This window comes from Sipha flava, unplaced genomic scaffold, assembly GCF_003268045.1.
Source record: "Sipha flava isolate LNK unplaced genomic scaffold, YSA_version1 88_pilon_pilon, whole genome shotgun sequence".
NCBI classification, from domain to species: domain Eukaryota; kingdom Metazoa; phylum Arthropoda; class Insecta; order Hemiptera; family Aphididae; genus Sipha; species Sipha flava.
This window is the reverse complement of record NW_020273630.1, coordinates 285532-305865: the sequence shown is the minus strand read 5'-3', so window position 1 is coordinate 305865 and position 20334 is coordinate 285532. Positions and strand designations below refer to the sequence as shown.

General features: G+C 27.2%; 1 protein-coding gene and 1 long non-coding RNA gene across 3 annotated transcripts; both read left to right on the top strand.

Annotated features, from left to right (window-relative positions):
* The first annotated feature begins 2398 nt into the window (after positions 1–2398).
* On the top strand, positions 2399–14048 carry LOC112693550 (cyclin-dependent kinase 4-like). 2 transcript variants are annotated; one of them, XM_025568664.1, is made up of 10 exons: positions 2399–2780; positions 2951–3295; positions 3359–3624; positions 3703–3871; positions 3936–4077; positions 10934–11101; positions 11936–12096; positions 12182–12317; positions 12537–12646; positions 13539–14048. In XM_025568664.1, the coding sequence occupies exons 3-9, from the start codon at positions 3522–3524 to the stop codon at positions 12612–12614; spliced, it is 957 nt and encodes a 318-aa protein (XP_025424449.1). In that variant the 5' UTR covers positions 2399–2780; positions 2951–3295; positions 3359–3521; the 3' UTR covers positions 12615–12646; positions 13539–14048. The 2 variants fall into 2 exon arrangements, with proteins under 2 accessions (XP_025424449.1, XP_025424448.1); XM_025568663.1 differs by having other exon boundaries at positions 2951–3624.
* Positions 14049–14175: 127 nt separating this feature from the next.
* On the top strand, positions 14176–18018 carry LOC112693556. The gene is made up of 3 exons (XR_003149490.1): positions 14176–14707; positions 17550–17817; positions 17894–18018. It is a non-coding gene; the product is annotated as an uncharacterized LOC112693556 (long non-coding RNA).
* The last annotated feature ends 2316 nt before the right edge of the window (positions 18019–20334 follow it).

Genomic DNA, 20334 nt, shown 5'->3' with positions numbered 1-20334 from the left:
CCTGACTGATCTTTTTGTATATTATATAATTATTGTATTTATAAAATGTACCTGTTAACAAAACCAACGGTTAGTATTGTAGAATGTATAAAAATATCTATTGGATCAAAGAAAAAATGTGCTTGTTGTCTATGACTTCTCCACCTTTCAAAACTACATACTTCTATTCAGTGACACCGAAACCAAACAATTCAGGTATGCAAGTGTTTATAAAACGATGATACCTGACCATGATTGGATTTAGAGCGTAATAATAATATTTGCAAATATTATTAGATAAATAAGACACGTGGCTTAAATTCAGGGACAGTGTGTTTAACCGTGTTTGTTTAAAATTTAATATAACTAATGACTTGCTGACCGGGAGACTACCAACTCATCCACCACTGAAATATTATGAGATAGGGTATCTGCCCTACCTGGATTTAAGGTTTGGCGTCACTGCTTCTATTTAATCTGCATTTGAAAAATTTTCCATTTTTGAAAAAAAAAAAACAAAAACAAAACATAATATGTTAGCATTAAGAAATTTTAAATTCAAGAAATTAGCCGCTTTCCAAAAATTTGCCATCTTGACTTTCCATTTAAATACTACCCGATTTAATCTCTAATACAATCAACAAAACCTCGGAGTTAAATATTTTAAAGTGGTTGTACAATAAGAGTATTGGTTTTATATAGGGTTACCAGATTTTGAAATCCCTAAATCGAGACATCATATCGAATGACTTTTTTTTTTTGATGTAACGTTCATATGGATACTAAAATACATTATTATTGTAGGTAACCATGATATAATGTACAATATTGTTCTATGTTTAATTATTAAATAATACAATATTAAATTTTAATTTCTCAGCTTCTATTAACCGGGACAAACTGAATGATCAGCCTGGACATCGGGACATGCCTTAAAAACAGGGATGAATGGCAAGCATAGTTATATATAGTCTATCTACTACCTACCTATAACATTCAATGACTAAATCCTGATAATTTCAAAATATTTTTTTCTGTAAATAATTACTGAAATATTTAAACCTTATTTAATTTACTCAGAATCGTATTGTATCTACTGAGTTAGGCCAGGTTTATTTGATTTCGATGAACATGTCTGAAAATCGAGTCACAACTTGTATCATTAGTTTTGTGCCGACATGTTATTAAAATGTTCCTAAAAGATGTATTGTTGTTGATCTTAATTACGATATACACCATATTTACTAGCTGCATATTTACTACTACCCCAATTGTTACAAAAAGTTAAGCGTATTCATATGCCAAGTATGTCAGTACGTACTCTTTAATTGATCAAAAACGTAAGTAAAGATTATTTATGGGGTGGGGTTTCATATATTTAGGCATGTAATAATTATTTTTAATATTATCTATTTATTTAATAGCTGGGATTTTGGTGACGGTGAGGGGATGAAACTCTCTTAACTTCTACTGCACCTAATCATATTATGTACCTACCTTCTTAATAGTGCAGGAACGAACTAATTCATAGTCAATATTATTTCGAAACGTTAATTATTGTTAGTTATTGTTGAAATATTGTTGGATTAAAATGTTATTAAATTCCAATACTTTTGACTTTCTAAGTTCTGATTATAATATATTATAATACATATGCGTGATTTAAAATTTAATTTAATGTATTATTTAAAATAAATGTTCAATGATTTACTTGTATTTCAATATAGTTTTAATTTTGTTTAAATAATCTATATCGTATGTATATATAGGTACATAAATGCATATTGCATTACATTTTTAGGAGCACCAAACAAATCTTAGACAAAAGTTCTCTAGGTGCATGTGTGTGGTTGTCACAAGGCTTGGGGCGTCAAGCATTTCTTTAATTTGCACCAATGACCAAATATTGGATAATATTCCGATCAAATTAAATTTGTTTTCTATATATTGATTACTTTTTTATGTTTTTACTGAACACCGTACGGATTATTTAAAGAAACTTTAACGACTTTTTAGCCCGGAATGTTTTTATTAGCTCGTACATACAAATGTCCTATATTATTTGGTGTAATTTCGATTATATTTAAAGTAGAGATGAGAAAATCACAGCTCGACCCATATAATAGGTGTGAGGATTGGGGATGTCTAATTATGATCTGTACCTAAACAGGTTATTATAAAGTTTTGCATAAAAACGAATAGGTATTTACTGCAACTACGATCTTCGTAAACGAACTATGTTGATTTTTTATGAACAAATCTTCCCCCAGTTAGAGGGTAGGTACTAGTTCACGGTTAGACGATTTTGGCTCCGATTACTGTTGTACGATTGCGTTTTAAGTTTTAAATACGAATTCATAATATTAAACAAATATGATTTCTGGTCAATTTCAATGAAATGCATAAGACACGAATGTGTGCACCGGGACAGTGGTAAATCCTGTAAGCACAACGACTTATGTTGCACGGAAATGGTAGCGGATCGTGTTCAAAATATCAGTCAGCTGTTCGGTGTTTTGTTTGCCATCGACCGCAGCAACCGACGGGCCGGTAACCATGGTAACAACAGTGTGCCGGTAAACCGGTTGACCCAGTAGTCAGGGCAGCCTAACTTTCGATCCTGGCTTTGTCGGCCGTTCGGCGTGGCGTTTCGTGTCGGACCATGGAACTTACGAGAGCCTACGAGCCGTCGCCAGTGCGGTCGCGCAACCGTGTCGAATCCCATGAGACTGAGGCAGCCCGATCCTGAACGACCGGCGACGGAACTGGTTGCGGTTTGCGAACCCCTGGAAATGAAATAGGTAACCTTTAAAATTATAAACAAAAACGGTTTTTTATTACTACAACTCTACATGTATATTTATTATATACATATATATTTGAATAAACTTTCATATACATGTATGTATGTGAATCATTATTTTTTTTTTTTTTGCGGCATTTCCTTTGTTCGGGTACCCAAACGCGCCAGGTGTTTTTCACGGCCAACGGACTTAACAGCCGCCTGACGTTCACGCACACCCCTGAGGCCGTACCACCACTACCACTACCACCACTGCCGCCACCACCACCACCACCATCAGAATCGGCAGCAGCCAGCAACAATAGTAGTAGGTACAGCCACTGCCATCATTGCCGCCACCACAGCCACCATCAGCAACAGCAGCAGCAGTTGCATTGAATAGTCCCCATACTGTCTCTGTGTGTGTGTGTACATGTGTGGTTGTGTGCGCGCGCATAGGAATCCACCGGAAGTGCGTTGTCGTCGACCAAACGTGCCAGGTCCATCGAGTGAAACCAACTCTGCGTCCTAAAGGTTTTTCGTCTCAGATCTTGTCGTCTGCCGACGGATTCTCTACGTTATCCTGTTGCTCCACAGGTGGTTGCCCAAAGGATTTCGCGTGATCCGTGTCAAGGACGTTCTGTTGTGAAACTCTCGCTCAGTGTGTATATGCTTGATTCATATATTAGGTTAGGCATTCCCGGCTGCGATCTTGTCCGGACAGTTGATCAGCACCGAAACTCTTCTGCCAGCCTTCACAATGGTTGCACCGCTGTCCCGATTGCAGGCAAAGACATTTCCAGCCATGTCGTCCATGCTTCAGGAAAAGGAAAATTATGAAGAACTCAATCAGATTGGAAATGGTGAGTGGCATCCACATGGTTAACATTGGTTGTGATTCCATTCCAAGCATTATTTTTTCTATTTTTTATAATTAAAAGGTGCGTATGGTACCGTATACAAAGGACGTGATCTTGTCAACAAAGGAAAATTTGTCGCCATGAAAAAGATTAAAATCCCCTTAGCTCAGGATGGTGTACCTATGACTACTTTGCGTGAAATTGCTTTACTCAAACAACTTGATCAGCAACAACATCCAAATATTGTCAAGTATAAATAAAGATATATATTTCTAATAGGTTTTTCTTTACACTCATTCTTTCTTACTGTTTAGGCTTTTGGATGTGGTACATGGTCCTCGACTATATAATGAAAAATGTATGACCCTTTATTTGGTATTTGAACATATTGAACAAGATTTAGCCACCTATATGGCACGATGTCCAAAACCTGGAATGTCTTCTGAAATCATTAAGGTATTCTTAAAAATGTTATATATTATTAAATATGTTTAAAACAAAAAACAACTAATTTTATCCCTATATTAAAATATTCAGGTTTCATGTAGTATTTAATTAATTTTTGAGTTATTTAAAAATATATATATTTTTTAAAATCAATCTGTTTATTGTAATTTTATACCTTGAAAAGACAAAAAAACTGTATGTATATATTTATTAAACTTTAAATGTTTTATATCGAAATCAGAGTTCAGTTTAATCAGTGGTCGCCAACTGGTGGTCCACAGAAAAATTTAAACGTTACTTATAGAATTTTTTTGTCGTTATTTCCCTAAAAAATAAAACCCTAGACATGGTATTTATGTGTATAATAGATCCATTTGCAGCAAACAATTAAAAAACAAGTTAAATATAACTGAAAAAAATTGATTTATTTAATTTTTTAAATTTAGGTAAAAAGTTATTTTAAGCTAAAAGTGGTCTGTAGAATTTAGAATATGTATTTAGTGGTCCGTGAGGTCCAAATGGTTGGCGACCGCTGAATTTAATAACCTATTTTTTATTAATTCATTATTATTAAGGTTTTTAATTTAATCATTTTTATTAGATGTTCATTGCACTGCTATAAAAATAATGTTCTCTATAACATTGCAGTTGATATCATAATGGGAATTAAATAAATAGTATATAATCTTTAATATCAATTTCTAGTCTTCCAATTTAATATGGAATTTCATGTAGAAATTGGACAAAAAAAATCTTTTACGAATATAAATTCTAATTAGGATGTAAAAAGCTACAATTAAAATGTCTCTTTTAAAATGTTCATATTATATTATAAGTATTTATTTTTAACCATTGTTTGTTATTTAAATATTTCTTTTTGTGAATTGTTAGCTTAATTTCATTATTTTCAATTATAAAATAATGAGTATAAACTAGTTTTTTATTAGTTACCTACCTAATCCTAGATGTATTTTATAATGCGTTATGGCTGTACTAAGTGGAAGAGATAAGTGCCACTAATTCATTGGAAATACATTAATCAAACCTCATGATTACTTTTCAAATCAAATAAACACTATTGATAATTATTATAGGTAAATCACAATCTAAATTGTATATTAACAATTGTCACTTAGCAATGAACATAATTAAAATTATTTGTCTTCTAGTATTTTTAATATCTATAGATATACTCCCTTTAACTTAATTTTTTTCTATTCAAATCATAAATTAGAAAGTGTAATTTTTATTTTCTCAACTGATTATAAATACTAGTCACATACTATTTTTTATTACAAATATATTTAATAAATGTGACCTATATATTATTGATTAATTGGATAAATATTTTGTACCAAGTTGGCATTTTAATAGGTTTTCAGTTTTAAAAAATTTCATAACTATTTTTTTTTCATTAAACTTAATTTGTTTACACACACAAAAAAAAAAAAACAAATAATTATCAGTATAATACTACAAATGTAACTAGAATAATTTCTTTCTATTAAAAATTATTCTAGTTACATTTGTAGTATTATACTAATCTGTATTTGTTTTTAAATATTAGTCTCTGTTAGAACATAAATTAAAGGCTAAGGGGAAAAATTATAATAGCCAAAAAAAAATTGATTAATATATCATCTTGTCATTTGTTTTAAAAAGTAAATCTATTTTTTTTCTTTATTTTATAAAATATTAGTTGTATTACCACAATACATTTTTTTTTAATTATTTCATACTTAATCTCTTATTTTTTTGAGTTCTGAGACTTTAAAACTGCAATATTAAACTGTAGACATATTTGACTATTATTGTTTCTCCCTGTAATCTTTCAAATAAGTATATATTGAATATAAGTATAATTTTTTTCTGAAATAATTTAACATAAATTAAAGTATCTTTTGAAGCTAATATTTTAACAAATTAATATGCATGTAATTTTAAGTACAGATTTACTATTCAAAATATTGATAGTATATCATAAAAATAAAAAATAATATTGTAAAATCACAAATGTATTCATTCCTTGCTTTGTTTGAAATCTCAAATCAACATAATGTAAGACTAAAAATTAATTTAAAAAGTTAGTTGAAAAATATGTTATAGGAATGTGTGTTTTTAAAAGGTTATTAGTTTACTCCCATTAAGCCACTAAATAATTATGTTGTTCTATACTTCAATGCAACAAATTAGCAATGTAGCATATGGGTTTTTTTTTTTGTAATAGTTATAACCCTCTATAAATTATGTATAAATTAATTACTGTACAAATATATTATTGAAATGTTAATTTATATTTAAAAGACTTAGCTACCTGCATTTATTTAGAAGTTTTATGTATATTTTATGCCAATTTTGTTGATAACATATAATAGTGTTAGTAAGTAATATAATAAATTATTGCAACATATGTGGGTATATTTTTCATTTGTGCTGAACATAATATTATATGTAATAAGAAACATTAAATGTTGTTAGTATTTTGTAAATAATTTTATTTGCTATTATGAATTAGGTCTGTATAATATGATTCTTACTAATTTTTTTGACAACATTTGTAGAAATTATAACTTTGATTGAAATTTAATAATGATAAAAAGTTTTGTGAATTGTATGAAGAGTATGTTTTGTTGAGTCTGATAAACAATATCATAATTGAATCCAGATATTTTTTTTAAAAAACATTAAGTTTTATATATTATTAACATTTTATTAACAGAAGTACTTAGTTAAATAATAAAATTAATGACAAAGGATTAACTAATTATTTATAATATTATTACTCTTTTGTTGATTAACATTTGAACCTTAATTTTTCAAACCAATTGACACCATGGCTAGTTTGGCTATGTGAAAGTTGGGATTTGGAATTTTTATTGATAGAGAATGAATGCATATATATATATATGTTATATACATGTATATACATTAGGGTGGTCCTTATTTTTTTGATGTAATTTATTTAATACAGTACACCCCTAAATTGTTAAGTCATATATTTAAATATTATAGGTAAAATTTGGAAGGTGTCACTCAACCCCTTCTGGTGCCGCATTAGGGTTGAAATATGGCAAAAGAGGGTAGTTTTCTTGTTTTTTTTTAAATTAATTCAGAATGTAAAGGATTTAGCGTGAACATGCAAAGAACTTAATGATAGATTTTATTAATGTCTATAAAAAAGCATTCAATGCAAATTCTCCTAGGTCCATTGTTTTTGAAGAAAAATTAAAAAATATCAGAATTTTCTGTATATTTTTCGAAATTGGATTTTTTCGGTTTTTTAAATATATATAACGTATGGTTGGGTATATGATAAAATATTTTGTATAAAAATTATACAGAATTAAATAATCTAAAAAAAAGTTTTTGTGTAAGATTAACTTTAATATAGGTTTTGATTTTATTTACTTGAATATCATGTAATTTTTCCGAAAAAAAAAAAAAATTACAAATACCTATGAATTTATTTAACAAATGTTATGCACAATTAATTGATGCCTCTTAAATGGTTTATTGAGTGTTTGTCTATTACTTTGTGGGTATTTTTCCGGTAATTTTTAACGGTCTAAAAAATATTGTGAAATTTTAAGTTTGATTTAATTTTAAAATAGTAAAATTATTTACCTGTAATACAAATTGTTTTTGTTAATCGATTCCAATCGATTTATAATTTATCAAATCAACGAAAAGATCTTTTTGAATAAAATGTGAAACATCTTCTAATTTAAGAGCTATTTTTTTTTCAAATTCGATTTCTTCCTCGTCATTGTTTATGCTACAATTGTAAGAACTCAAGATTCTTTCAGCCATTTTGTGTTTTGTATTATTATCTACACGATCGTCAAATATTGAAAATGTAACACACTCTGGATTCAAATACCACAAATGATTTATTATTTTTTTTAATCGTACATCTGCGATTATTTTACTATGGGATTTATATTCTTCTAATCTTTTTAAAAATAATATTTCTTTAAGTGGGACTTTAATTGCATTTGTAGACGAAAACCAAGCACGGACGTAACATTTAACTATAAAACAACAAATATCTTTTAATGCCTTTTGTTCTTTGCTATTTAAATTGATCTTTAAATATAAATATTTTTAAAGAATATATGTCCTTAGCCATCCATCTGGCCAAATGGTATGCGCCATAAAAACAATGCCTCAAGCTGGAACACCACCTAAAAATATAATAACTAGTTCTAAAAATTCTTGGTAATCATCTCGAGGAAGATCTTCGAAAATCTTTTTTTTTGCATATACAATAATTTCATCGACGTCATTTTTTAAAATATTATGAATATAGGTATTAGAAACCGACGTGGATATTTTGCTTTTATCAATATTTTCCCACATATTTTGAAATCTTTTAAAAAGCAATATATCTGGTCCAGTCATGGAAAATAATTTTACTTTTGTAAATACTCCTTGTAAAACAAGTTCAAAAATGTGATGTCGACAAGTCAAAAAACAATATTTCTCTATCTAAACTTTTTTCTAAGAGTGTACATGCTCCATTCAACCTCCCTGTGTTAGAAGCTGTAGTATCAAACAAAAATACTAGGACTTTTTAAAGTAATGACCACCTTTGTAAAGTACCAAAGACAGTTGAAAATATTTCATATCCTGTTCCAGAACACATTTTGAAGACTTAAAGAAGTTGTTCAACATTCGTTGTTATTGCAATAATAGCCAAACGATCAATATTATTCTTCCCGGTTAGGGATGGAAGTATTTTTGAATCCCAACGAATTACAACATAATTTAATTTTTTTTCGTGAAATACCAAATTAATATTTTTTTGATATTTTTTGTCGATAGGCTTCACGGGACTTTTTAATTAATGTTCGGTTTATAACATAAATACTAGAATCTAATAACAGTGCTTCTACACATGCAGTTAACAAATGGACAGCATCCCTATCACTTATTTTACATTTATCAAGAGTGGCTGATAATCTAGGCGTTAAAAGTTCTATACTACCTCTTTTATTTTTTGATGGACCTGTAACTGGAGATAACTGTCTAATTACTTCATCTTCGTTTTCCGATTCTTCAAAATTTGACGTTGATAAAAAAATTGAGTATGGTTCTAAATTATATTAAGTATAATTTGTTAATTTATATTATCACATTTTTTAAAATTATTTTACAATTTTAAATTACCTACCTGTTAACAAAGTTTCGGAATGAGATTTAAGCTTTTTATTGCTTATTTCATTTCTAATTTATTTCCTTTGTTCAGCTCTAGTTAACTTCATATCCACATCCATCATACAACCAGGACGACCTGATTTTCGTTGAAGTTGTAAAAAATCTATATCATCTTGAATTTTCATTATATTAAAAGCATTCGCATGAGCAATATCGAATAAATTGTTTAATTTATCTTTGAAATCTTGTTCTCTTTTTCTACATAAATCACTCTTTCTCGTTTTACTTTTTTCTAGAGTTCTAAGATCTTCATATAATTTTTTTAATTTTTTATAATATTAGATTGGTCTTGAGTAGGTATACGAGCTTTTTTCCAATATATTAAGCATTCGTCTACAACAAGTGCAGCACTTTCACGCAAATTTAATTTTACAATTCGTAAATTATAAAAGAGATCACTCAAGCAATTTCTTTGAAATGGCAATTTACTACCAGTTATTTGGTAGTCCATTGTTCACATAAGAAAAACTCGATTTCGTGGCATATAAAATTACAATTAATTACTTTTGATTATAACTTAAACTTTATATTAAGCGACGAACGACATAGAATATTTGATAGTGAATCGAATACTATTAGTTGGATTGTAGTAGTGCGTTATGCATTCAAATATAAAGATGAAATCGCAAATGTTTCAACAAATATGTGTTCTAACCAAAAATATAAGATAAGATAGGTTCCCAAGATAAGATTAATTTATTTCATAGCCGTTAATAAATTTTTTGGGAAAAAATCACACGAAATTCAAGTAAATATAGCTAAAACCTATATAAAAGATGTTTTTATGACATTTGTACCCGAAACCTTTTTTTTTAGATTATTTAATTGTGTTTAATTTTTATACAAAATATTTTATCATATATCCAATCGTACCTTATATATATATATATTTAAAAAACCGAAAAAATCCAATTTCGAAAAATATACAGAATATTCTGATATTTTTTAATTTTTCTTCAAAAACAATGGACTTAAGAGAATTTGCATTGAATGCTTTTTTATAGACATTAATAAAATCTATTATTATGTTTGATGCATGTTCATGCTAAACCCTATACATTCTGAATTAATTTAAAAAAACAAGGAAACTACCCTCTTGCCATATTTCAACTCTAATGCGGCACCAGAAAGGGTTGAGTGAGACCTTCCAAATTTTACCTAAAATATTTAAATATATGACTTAACAATTTAGGGGGGTACTGTATTAAATTTTTGAAGTAAAATATTCCACCTATATAAATAGGGACCACCCTAATACACATGTTACAAAAATTAATATTTTCAAATGTTCAATATTTTTATAGTTTTGTATATATTTTATGCGAAATATATATTTATTTATGATACAACACTCTTCATATATTGCCTATTTGTAATTTTTTCCTTTTTTTAAAATTCTTAAAATATAATTTTTTTTAAATTTACTACTTCTAACTTTAATAATCAAACTAATCAACTAAATACTGGATCTTATGTATATTTATAAGTAAATTATAAAAATAATTTTATCAAATTATTTATTATTATAATTGTATACTAAATTTATTGTGTTAGTTTTAATTTGATCTAACATTAATTTTTAAATTTTTCTGATTTTATATAAAGTTTATTAGTTATTGTTTCTTTATTTTTATTTATTTTTTTTTAGAGTATAATGCGACAAATATTATCAGGAGTAGATTTTCTTCATTGTAATCGAGTTGTTCATCGTGATCTCAAACCACAAAATGTTTTAGTGTCCAGTGACCTCAGAATTAAAATTGCTGATTTTGGATTGGCCAAAATTTATGATTTTGATATGAAATTGACTTCAGTTGTAAGTTGGAAATGTATTCCACTTTATGTATTGTTCTAAAATTATATTATTGTACTTTTTTATTTATTTCAATTTCCTAAATTTCTAATCTTTCAATTTATACAACTTTAAACCATGTACACAATTTTTATTTAAGTTCATTAGCTTATGTATATTTCTTAAATTATTTTTGTTTATTTTTGTGGCTGTTAGCATTCTAACAGTTTTTTTTCAATTTTATATTTACTTTAACTGTAGATTTATTTAAAATTGTTGATACATTTTTTTTTTTTTTTGATTTATTTTGTAGGTATATTATGAAAAAATATGTGATAAATGGTAATAATTAAAAATGTTATACAAGATAAATATTTCATTTAGTTTTAATTTCTTGTTTAATTTCATATTGGAAATTTTTAAAAAATTTTCAATATTGAGGTTTTCTGTCACTTGATTCAAATGTCAATATTGCTGAGTTAAAAGTTAAATCATTGATTATTGGGAGCATGATTGAATTTAGAGGGTAAAGCCCCCATTTTCTCCCTGAGCTTTTGCCATAAGTTGCAAATAGTTTAAATATTTTAACTAACAATTAGTGACTAGTTTATACATTTTTCTGATTAATCTTAAATAAAATAAACAATAAATTTATTAAACCTCTATAACTACAATTAGTTTAATTTATCATATATTTTTCTAGAAATTGTGTTTTGAAATTTGTGGGTTTAATGCAATAGAATCAAATTACTATACCTAAGGAAAATACCTTTGAGTTAATACTTATGTCATCTCCTGCTAATTGTTTATCTTAATTTAATGTAGTATTAATGATTTTGCTTATGTTAAATTATATAGGTTGTAACATTATGGTATCGAGCACCTGAAGTCTTACTAGGTTTACCTTATGCCACTGCAGTTGATGTTTGGGCATGTGGGTGTATTATGGGAGAGATGTACAAATTAACTCCATTATTCGATGGCGAATCAGAAGCTGAACAGTTAGATAGGATATTTAGGTATTCAAAAATATTTATATTACTTATAATTATAATGCATAAATTAAGATATCAATATTAAAATGTCTAATTAATTATATTATAGGGTGATTGGTCTACCATCTGTTTTAAATTGGCCAAAGAATGTTTCTTTGTTAAGGAGTTCCTTTGAATCTTATCCACAAACTTGTTTGAAGACTGTAATTCCTGAAATATGTTCAAAAGGAGAAGATTTACTAATGGTATGATTTATTTGTGTTCGTATTGGTTTAACTTTTTATTAAATTATTTAGTTATTTTAATTATATTTAAAATAGAAAATAGAACTATAGTATTAAGATAATTTTTAAAATAAATATTTTTAAAAATATAACTACAAGTTTTTTAAGTTATTACTTAAACTATGTTTGAGTACACTAAATAAACTTGCAATTTAAAAACAAGGTTTTTTTTTTTTTTAGAAAATGTTAATGTTCGACAGTACAAAACGAATATCAGCTCGAGATGCTTTAAAACATCCATATTTTAATGAAATATAAATTTGATTGTATCTACCTTGGAGACTATTAATGTAAGTATCATTTCTTAATATTAGAATGCATCAAAAATAAGTGATAATCATAAAAATAATTTAATGGTTAAATTTATTTTATATTAATATTTTGGCAACATAAATACAGTTTATTTTAAAATGTTAAACAGAATTCATTAATTTTTGCAAAATTATTATTAATCTTAATTTAAAGTTTGATTGATGTAAATGTTTATTTACAAAAATGAATATATAAATTACAGACGTAAATATTATCTTTTGACATAATTTTTAGAATTTAGTTCGAGTTTGTAATTTTAGTATTTTAATTGCACTATAATGGTAGATTATTAATAGGCAGTTAATGTATAGCATAGTTTTAAAATTAATTTACAAAGTTTTTGAGGAACAGCATTTATATCTGAATCCTTCATTGCTTGAAAATGTAAAATTTGGTAATTGATATAATTAGCAAACGAATTGAATTATTTAGTTTGGCTGATGATAATAATGTTAATCCAAAAAATTTTTTTACTTAATTTCCTTTTTCATTAGTGTTACAATATATTATAGCAAGATCTAATGTATATATATATATATATATATGTATAATTCTAAAACATGTCTAAGCTGGAAATAGTATTATTTTATTTTACTCATAAACTACATTAGATGAATGACTCAGTGAATGATTCAAAATCAATGTTAAAAATGTCGGCCCTATTAAAGTTAAATAATATGTTAAGTTTAAGTTCATCATTAGTATTAAATCATGTGTCTATCACTGATACATCAAGAATAATGAACTGGGACATTTTGTTCACAGTTAGTATGTAGCTATAAATGTCAAAATGATTTCTTGTAATGATCTAACCTGTTTATATATAAATAAAATAATTTATAATTTAATATAATTTTTTTTATTTTGCAGAAGTATATTTTAATGCATGCAGATACTTAGTTTGTGTTAGTCAGTCCAAGGCAACGTGTAAGTTATTATACTCAACAGTATTGCAAGTCTTGAAGAAAAAATAGCATTCCTAATTAGCAGTTATAATTTGAGTTTCAGTATGATTAATCATTTGCTACGTAGATAGTAGAACAGTTACCAAAATATTATAGCCAGTGCATATTTGTTTACCAACTAATTAATTTTAAGATCTCTGATTAAGTTGTATCCAACTTTGGATCTCTAAATATAGTAACCGACAATCCAATTTGAAAATAATTTTTAATTTTGCTCAATGACTACATCTTTATAATCAGTGAATCAAAAGACTTGCCAATTTTCTGTCTTTACTGACAAATATCAGTGTTCACTTCCTTTTGTCTGTACTTGTATAATTTAAGGTTTTTTTTAGAACTTTTTGTGCACTGATTGGATAATAGTGCTAAAATGCATTTTTATTTATATATTTGTAAATATTTTATCTTATGTATTTTTAATACCTTGGGTTTTGATTTTTTTTAAATTGGGTCGTACCTCATTTTTAATATTAAATATTTTTTATCTATTTGCTCGATTTTTTTTAGTGATTTAAGTCTTAAAAATACTTTTATCTTTGGATTTTAAATAAATGGACTGTTTATTTTTATATATTTATTTATATATTTTTTATTTCTTTTGTTATTCAGGGACATCCAATTTATTGGTTAACCCAACCTTACCTAACCAGCATAATTATTATTGAGTAATATTATTCTTTTATTTGAATAATGTAATTGTAGTCAAAAGTTCTAGCAAAAAGATTTTAAAAATCATAATCTTTCAGAAAATCTAAATTATTTTTACTGTAATGTTAAAAAAAGTTAGAGCTGTTAAAGGTAACTATATTTCATCTATGTTAACTTTTAATTGAACATGGGAATAGAGTAAAAAATAATTTTATATTTCTTTTTGTGCTTATCAAGTGCAATTTTTTCTGTTTAGCTGATTCAAAATAATTTGATATTAAAAACTTAAAATATGATAGAAAAGAAAAGAAATGCTGTATTGTTTAATAAAGTATATATCCATTTAATTTAATCTAAGATAAGATCTTATCAAAACTCAACATTGAACACTTGAAAATTTGAAATGTCAGTAATATTACACTAGTGGTAAATAAAAAATATATTTTACTCTATCATAAACTATTAAGGAATTGCAAAGATTATTTATAAAAGCACAAATTATAAATATTTATGTGCTTTAAACAACTGTAGCTTTTTGACAGTATGAATAATTTATACAACTGAGTTGCTTTTAAGCATATTTGTAGTTCATTCGATTAATGATCATGCCATTAGTAAGTACTGAATGGGGCTAAGAAGTTGAAATTAAGAAATCTTTATTATTATTATAGTAGTCCTTGAAAATTTTACCTATTTCTCATTCACTAGCTGTTTACGATGAAGTCCAGGATTGTTATACATTTTTTTTTTTTTATAATTATATGGTAATACATATAATATCAAGATTAATATAATAGGTACAACAATTTATATAATTTCATGAACACATATTCCCTTTAATTATTAAATTTTTGTTGTAAGTATTTTGCAACATATTTATGGTTTATAGATTATTGATTTCTGAACACCTGTAAGTTCCAGTTTGTGTTTGTAATCCTTATTTTATTAGTATATTGTCAATGTCAGTTTGCAATAAAAAAATTGTAAATCATTATATATATATATATAAAAATGCCGTCATTTATTTTACTTTTTCATAACTAATACCAATATATTTTCAATTTATTTTTACTTTTATTTTGAAAATATTAGTTATTTTTTTAAGTTAGTAGTGAAGCAAGTTGTTCTGTAGAGATCGAGAACGTATTAAAAATTGTTTAAATTAAAACTTCATTTAAATTCGGAATAATTATTATTATATTCAAATAACAAAATAATTATGTATATATATGTTACGGTAATAGTCCGAATACCGGTGAAACCTAGGATATACATTATTGCATGGTCAAACCCCGAATGATTTTAGAAGTTCGGACTTTTACCAACAAGTTTTGGTAAATCTTAGGATTAACAATTAATGATTATAAAAGTCTGAAATTATATATTTTTTCCAATTTTGTGATAATTCTTACTTGTATTTATTCTTGTGCATTTGTGTTGATATCAATAGTTTTAATTTAATTATTGACTGTGATACGAATTATAATAAAAGTTAATCATTGTGTCTTCAATGATTAAGATTTGGAACAGATTAAATAGAAGATTAATTTAATAATTTGATATCGGGGCTAATTGCAGGAAGTAATTTTACGAGCAGTATTTGTTTTACAATTGTCGCGGTTAGTATTGTGAGTATACACATTATTCAATATGTCGCTTATAATACGATTTTATGAAATTTTATATGCTGTTGTAGAGTTAAAAAATAACAAAAATAATTTATATTTAACTGAGGAAAAATATAATATATTTTTAAGAGAAGTTAAAGTAGCTAAATCTGTTAATGTGAATAAAAACAGTTCATTATTGGCGACTTAAAAGGTTTGATATTGTTAATATTACTGTTGAAAAAAAACTGATTGTACCTATGAATGATGACTTCAAAGTAGGTAATGCATTATTATGTACCGGTATAATGAGTTATATTATGCTCATATTGTAACAGGCCATGTAGGTAGAAACCGTATTATGTATGAAGTAAATAGCACATACGAAAATTTTTACATTGAGTCAATTTATATAGGTAAGAATTATAACAGAATTGGAAAAAATATATAATTTCGGACTTTTAAAATCATTGATTGTTAATCCTAAGATTTACCAAAACTCGTTGGTAAAAGCCCGAACTTCTAAAATCATTCGGGGTTTGACCAAGCAATAATGTATATCCTAGGTTTTATCGGTAAATCCTAGGTTTCAACGGTATTCGTACTATTACCGTAACATATATATGTTACCGGCAATATGGATAATCCGGTATTTTGCAAAATGTCTAGGCATTATATAAAATTCCAAAAATTACCCGGCAATATACATAATACGAGCTTTGCCTAGGTATTTTGCATAATGCCAATCATGGAGTAGGCAATATGAAGAAAACAAGTAAAATTGACATCGCCTATTACCAACAACTTATCGTTTATTATAAATGTGCGTTCACGATTTAATGCAATAAAGATTGATATTATTTTACTACAATGCATAATAATAATTCTGAGATACAATATTGAACGTACTAATAATTTTATTACAATATCGAAATTAAGTCGTCATTTTCGTGTCTCGTTATGGTATTGTAACTATGGATACAATTTATATGAAGTCAAATTTTTGTAACAAACTACAAATTTTTTTTAAAAATTTGGCCACTAATACTAGTTTTTTATGTGATGAACAGTATAATGAGTTGATAAACATTCATTCCACAAGAATTGGCCGAGGATTTTTAAAATATGTTTCTAAGTCCAAGTGTCAAAATAAAAAGTGTATTTGCTTTAAAAATAAAATTTTGTGTACCTACTTCAAAATGTCACTTTTCTACAATATGTTTTAATAAGTACCTAAATAGTAGTTTAAGTAAAATATTTATATAATAATATTAATATAATAATAGATAAAAATTAAATTTTGTCTGTAATATGAGTAATAATGTATAATATTTATAAGAATTTTAATGTAATATAACATATAATAAAATGTTTTGTATACTTTGTCTACAAAAAAATTGGCATTTTGCATTATGCCTAGGTATTTTATAAAAAATCCTAGGTTATATGTAAAATACCAAAATTATCCATATTGCTTGTAACATATATATATATATATTTATATACTAGCTAGTTGACCCAGACGTTCTCTTTTCTTAATTATGAATTAGTATTTAATTGGTATAATTAATAAAAAAAATATTTCATAAAAAGTGTTTATTATTCTAATGTTTTATGATGTACAATATTCTTATTTTTTTTTCTTATGCGTATATAAATAGTTTTGTTGGAATTCCGACACGGGAACAGGCGACATATAACTGGCCATGGGAAAAACATGGATTTTCAAGACTGATGCCATAAACACTTAACGACTGCCCTTGAGATTTATTTATCGACATTGTAAATGTTAGCCACACTGGAGATTGCAACCATTTAAAGTCGAATGGCATATCGTTCGGAATCAAAACGTCTTCGTCAGGGCCGGCGTAAGGCTAAATGACGCCCGAGGCTAAAATGCCAACTGGCGCCTTTTTCATATAATAACCCGTAATATCATTATACTTAGAAAAAATTATATATTATGCTTAACTTGTACATCATTTGTTATTGTCTAATTTTTTAGTCACGAGTCACAACGACTCGATCCTGATTGAACAATAACAGATATTTGGGAATTATAGCAACATATATGATAAAATATTCTACGCTAAACCATAGTAAATATACTTAAAATATACTTATATTATCTTAATATACGGCTAAACGAAATAACCATAATTATTAATGAATATTTCAATACAAAGTTATAGGTATTTTATATTAAAAAAAAATAAATAATATTATTGACATTATGTGCAAAATTGTAAAAAAACAATTTTGGCGCCCCCCTGAAAATGGCACCCTAGGCGACAGCCTGAGTCAACTTACCCTCACGCCAGCCCTAGTTTTCGTCTTTGTAGATCCCTTTCAAAATTGTGGCTTCGATGACGTTCATTAATTTCTTCACCGCAAGTCGGGTGCTATTACAAAGACGTGGCTGGTTTATATTCCACAAAATATTGACTACCGATCTGATTTTGATTATGATACGGGGCTGCCTGTCTGACGCTGGAGTGAAAATTTTTAAATATGACAAAAAACGATATTCCTTTACCACCTGAACCCATATTAATAAGATGGGAAACTTGGATAAATGTTACCATATACTACTGTGAACATTTAGAGAACATTCAGTCAGTTATAAAAATATTCAACAGCGATGATGCCGTTTCAATTAAAACAGTCAAAAAGTATTTGGAAAAAATAACCATAAGTGTAACTTGGCATTTATTAAATCGAATTCCGGATTTTTACCCAAATCCATAACATTTTTGGAAAAGAAAGGAATAAAATTATCTGATTCATTAAATACCGTCGAAGATGCGAAAAATAAAATTGTTGACTTCAAATATATAAAAGGCAAAGCAGTCATACAAAAGTTAAATGACGTTCTAGAAAAAATCCTGGTAATAAAGCTTTATTAAAAATTTCAAAAATTTTAAGCAACAAATTTGAAAATATGGAAGAATTCCCTGAGGACTTGACAAGTAATGATCTAATTTATTTTATGTATGCTCCAATGTAGTCTGTAGATGTGGAAAGAAGTTTTTTCGTATATAAAAATATACTGTCAAGTAATTGTCGTAGATTCACGTTTGAAAACATTAGGAAATATCTTATTCTGCTGTGTAATTTTTAAGGTAGAGAAATTAATAAAATACGTAATAATAATTAAAACATTTAAATATTTAAACATTGTTTTATTTTTACTTTAGGATCGGAAGACACTGAAGGATACTAACATTTAAACCAATTACTTTTTAAAAATTTAATTTATTAAATAATTTTCAATTCAAGTAATAATATTCTAATATAGTAATGTATAATATAAATTCTGATAAAATAAATATTGAATTTTACCACATATATGTTATACTTGATTTTTTTTTGGCATATCTTAGTGCATATATGGTTATTTTTAGGTACATATTTTACAGCATATTTGGCCATTTTTTGGTGTTTATTTTAGAGTATTTTTGGCCATTTTTTGGTGAATATTTGGGTATTTTTTAGAGCTACAAGTCTCTAACCCTGCCATTGCCAATATCGAGCAACTGTTTGGAAAAAACTTCTACAGATTAATCGTTCTGCAATTCGACTCTCATGTTCATATTTAATTTGAGCGTTTTAACATCTTTCCATAAAATGCATGACTTTAAACATGCGTTAAGTTCGTCGGCTGGCGTTGGTCGTGGTATTACTAGTAGCGTTTGGCGAAAATCACCTGCCAATAAAATCATTGCACCACTAAACCGGTTTTGGTTCTTTTGTAAATCTTGCAACGTGTGGTCTAATATTTCCAAAAATTTTTTGTGTGCCATCATGCACTCATCTGAAACTATTAATTTGCTCTGCTTGCAACATTTTGACCATCGCAGAATTTCTCAAAAGGTTGCAAGTGTTTCATTTATTTATGCACATTGGCAACTTGAGTGCAGAATGAGCAGTTCGACCATTTTTCAACAATATAGCTGCAATACCTGACGCAGCAAGTGCAAGTGCGATACTATTTTGCGATTGAATCGTAGCCAAAATGAATGATATTAAAAACGTTTTCCCAGTCTTATCGGGAGCATCTAAGAAAAAAATCCGCCAGTTCCATCATTCACTACTTTCATTAGCGTATCGTAAGCCTATTTTTGTTGCTCATTTAAAAGAGGAACGTTTCTTAGAACAGTTTATTTTAATGCCTCGGAATCATATTGGGTTTCGCGTCTCAACTCTTGATTAAATGCGTTGTGCATTGGGCGATTGGGCGCTGTTATTCCTAATTGTATTAATCCTTTGTCAGTAAGCATCAAGCACATATCTTCAATTAAAGTTAATGCTTCATTGTACATTTCTTCGTTAATTTGCAAATTTGCATTTGATGTTCTAAGACGCTTCTGATGTAATATATCTTCGGTCATGTGATCTATGTATTTGTTCCATAAATCAATCGGTGTTGATGGGAAGCATGTAGAC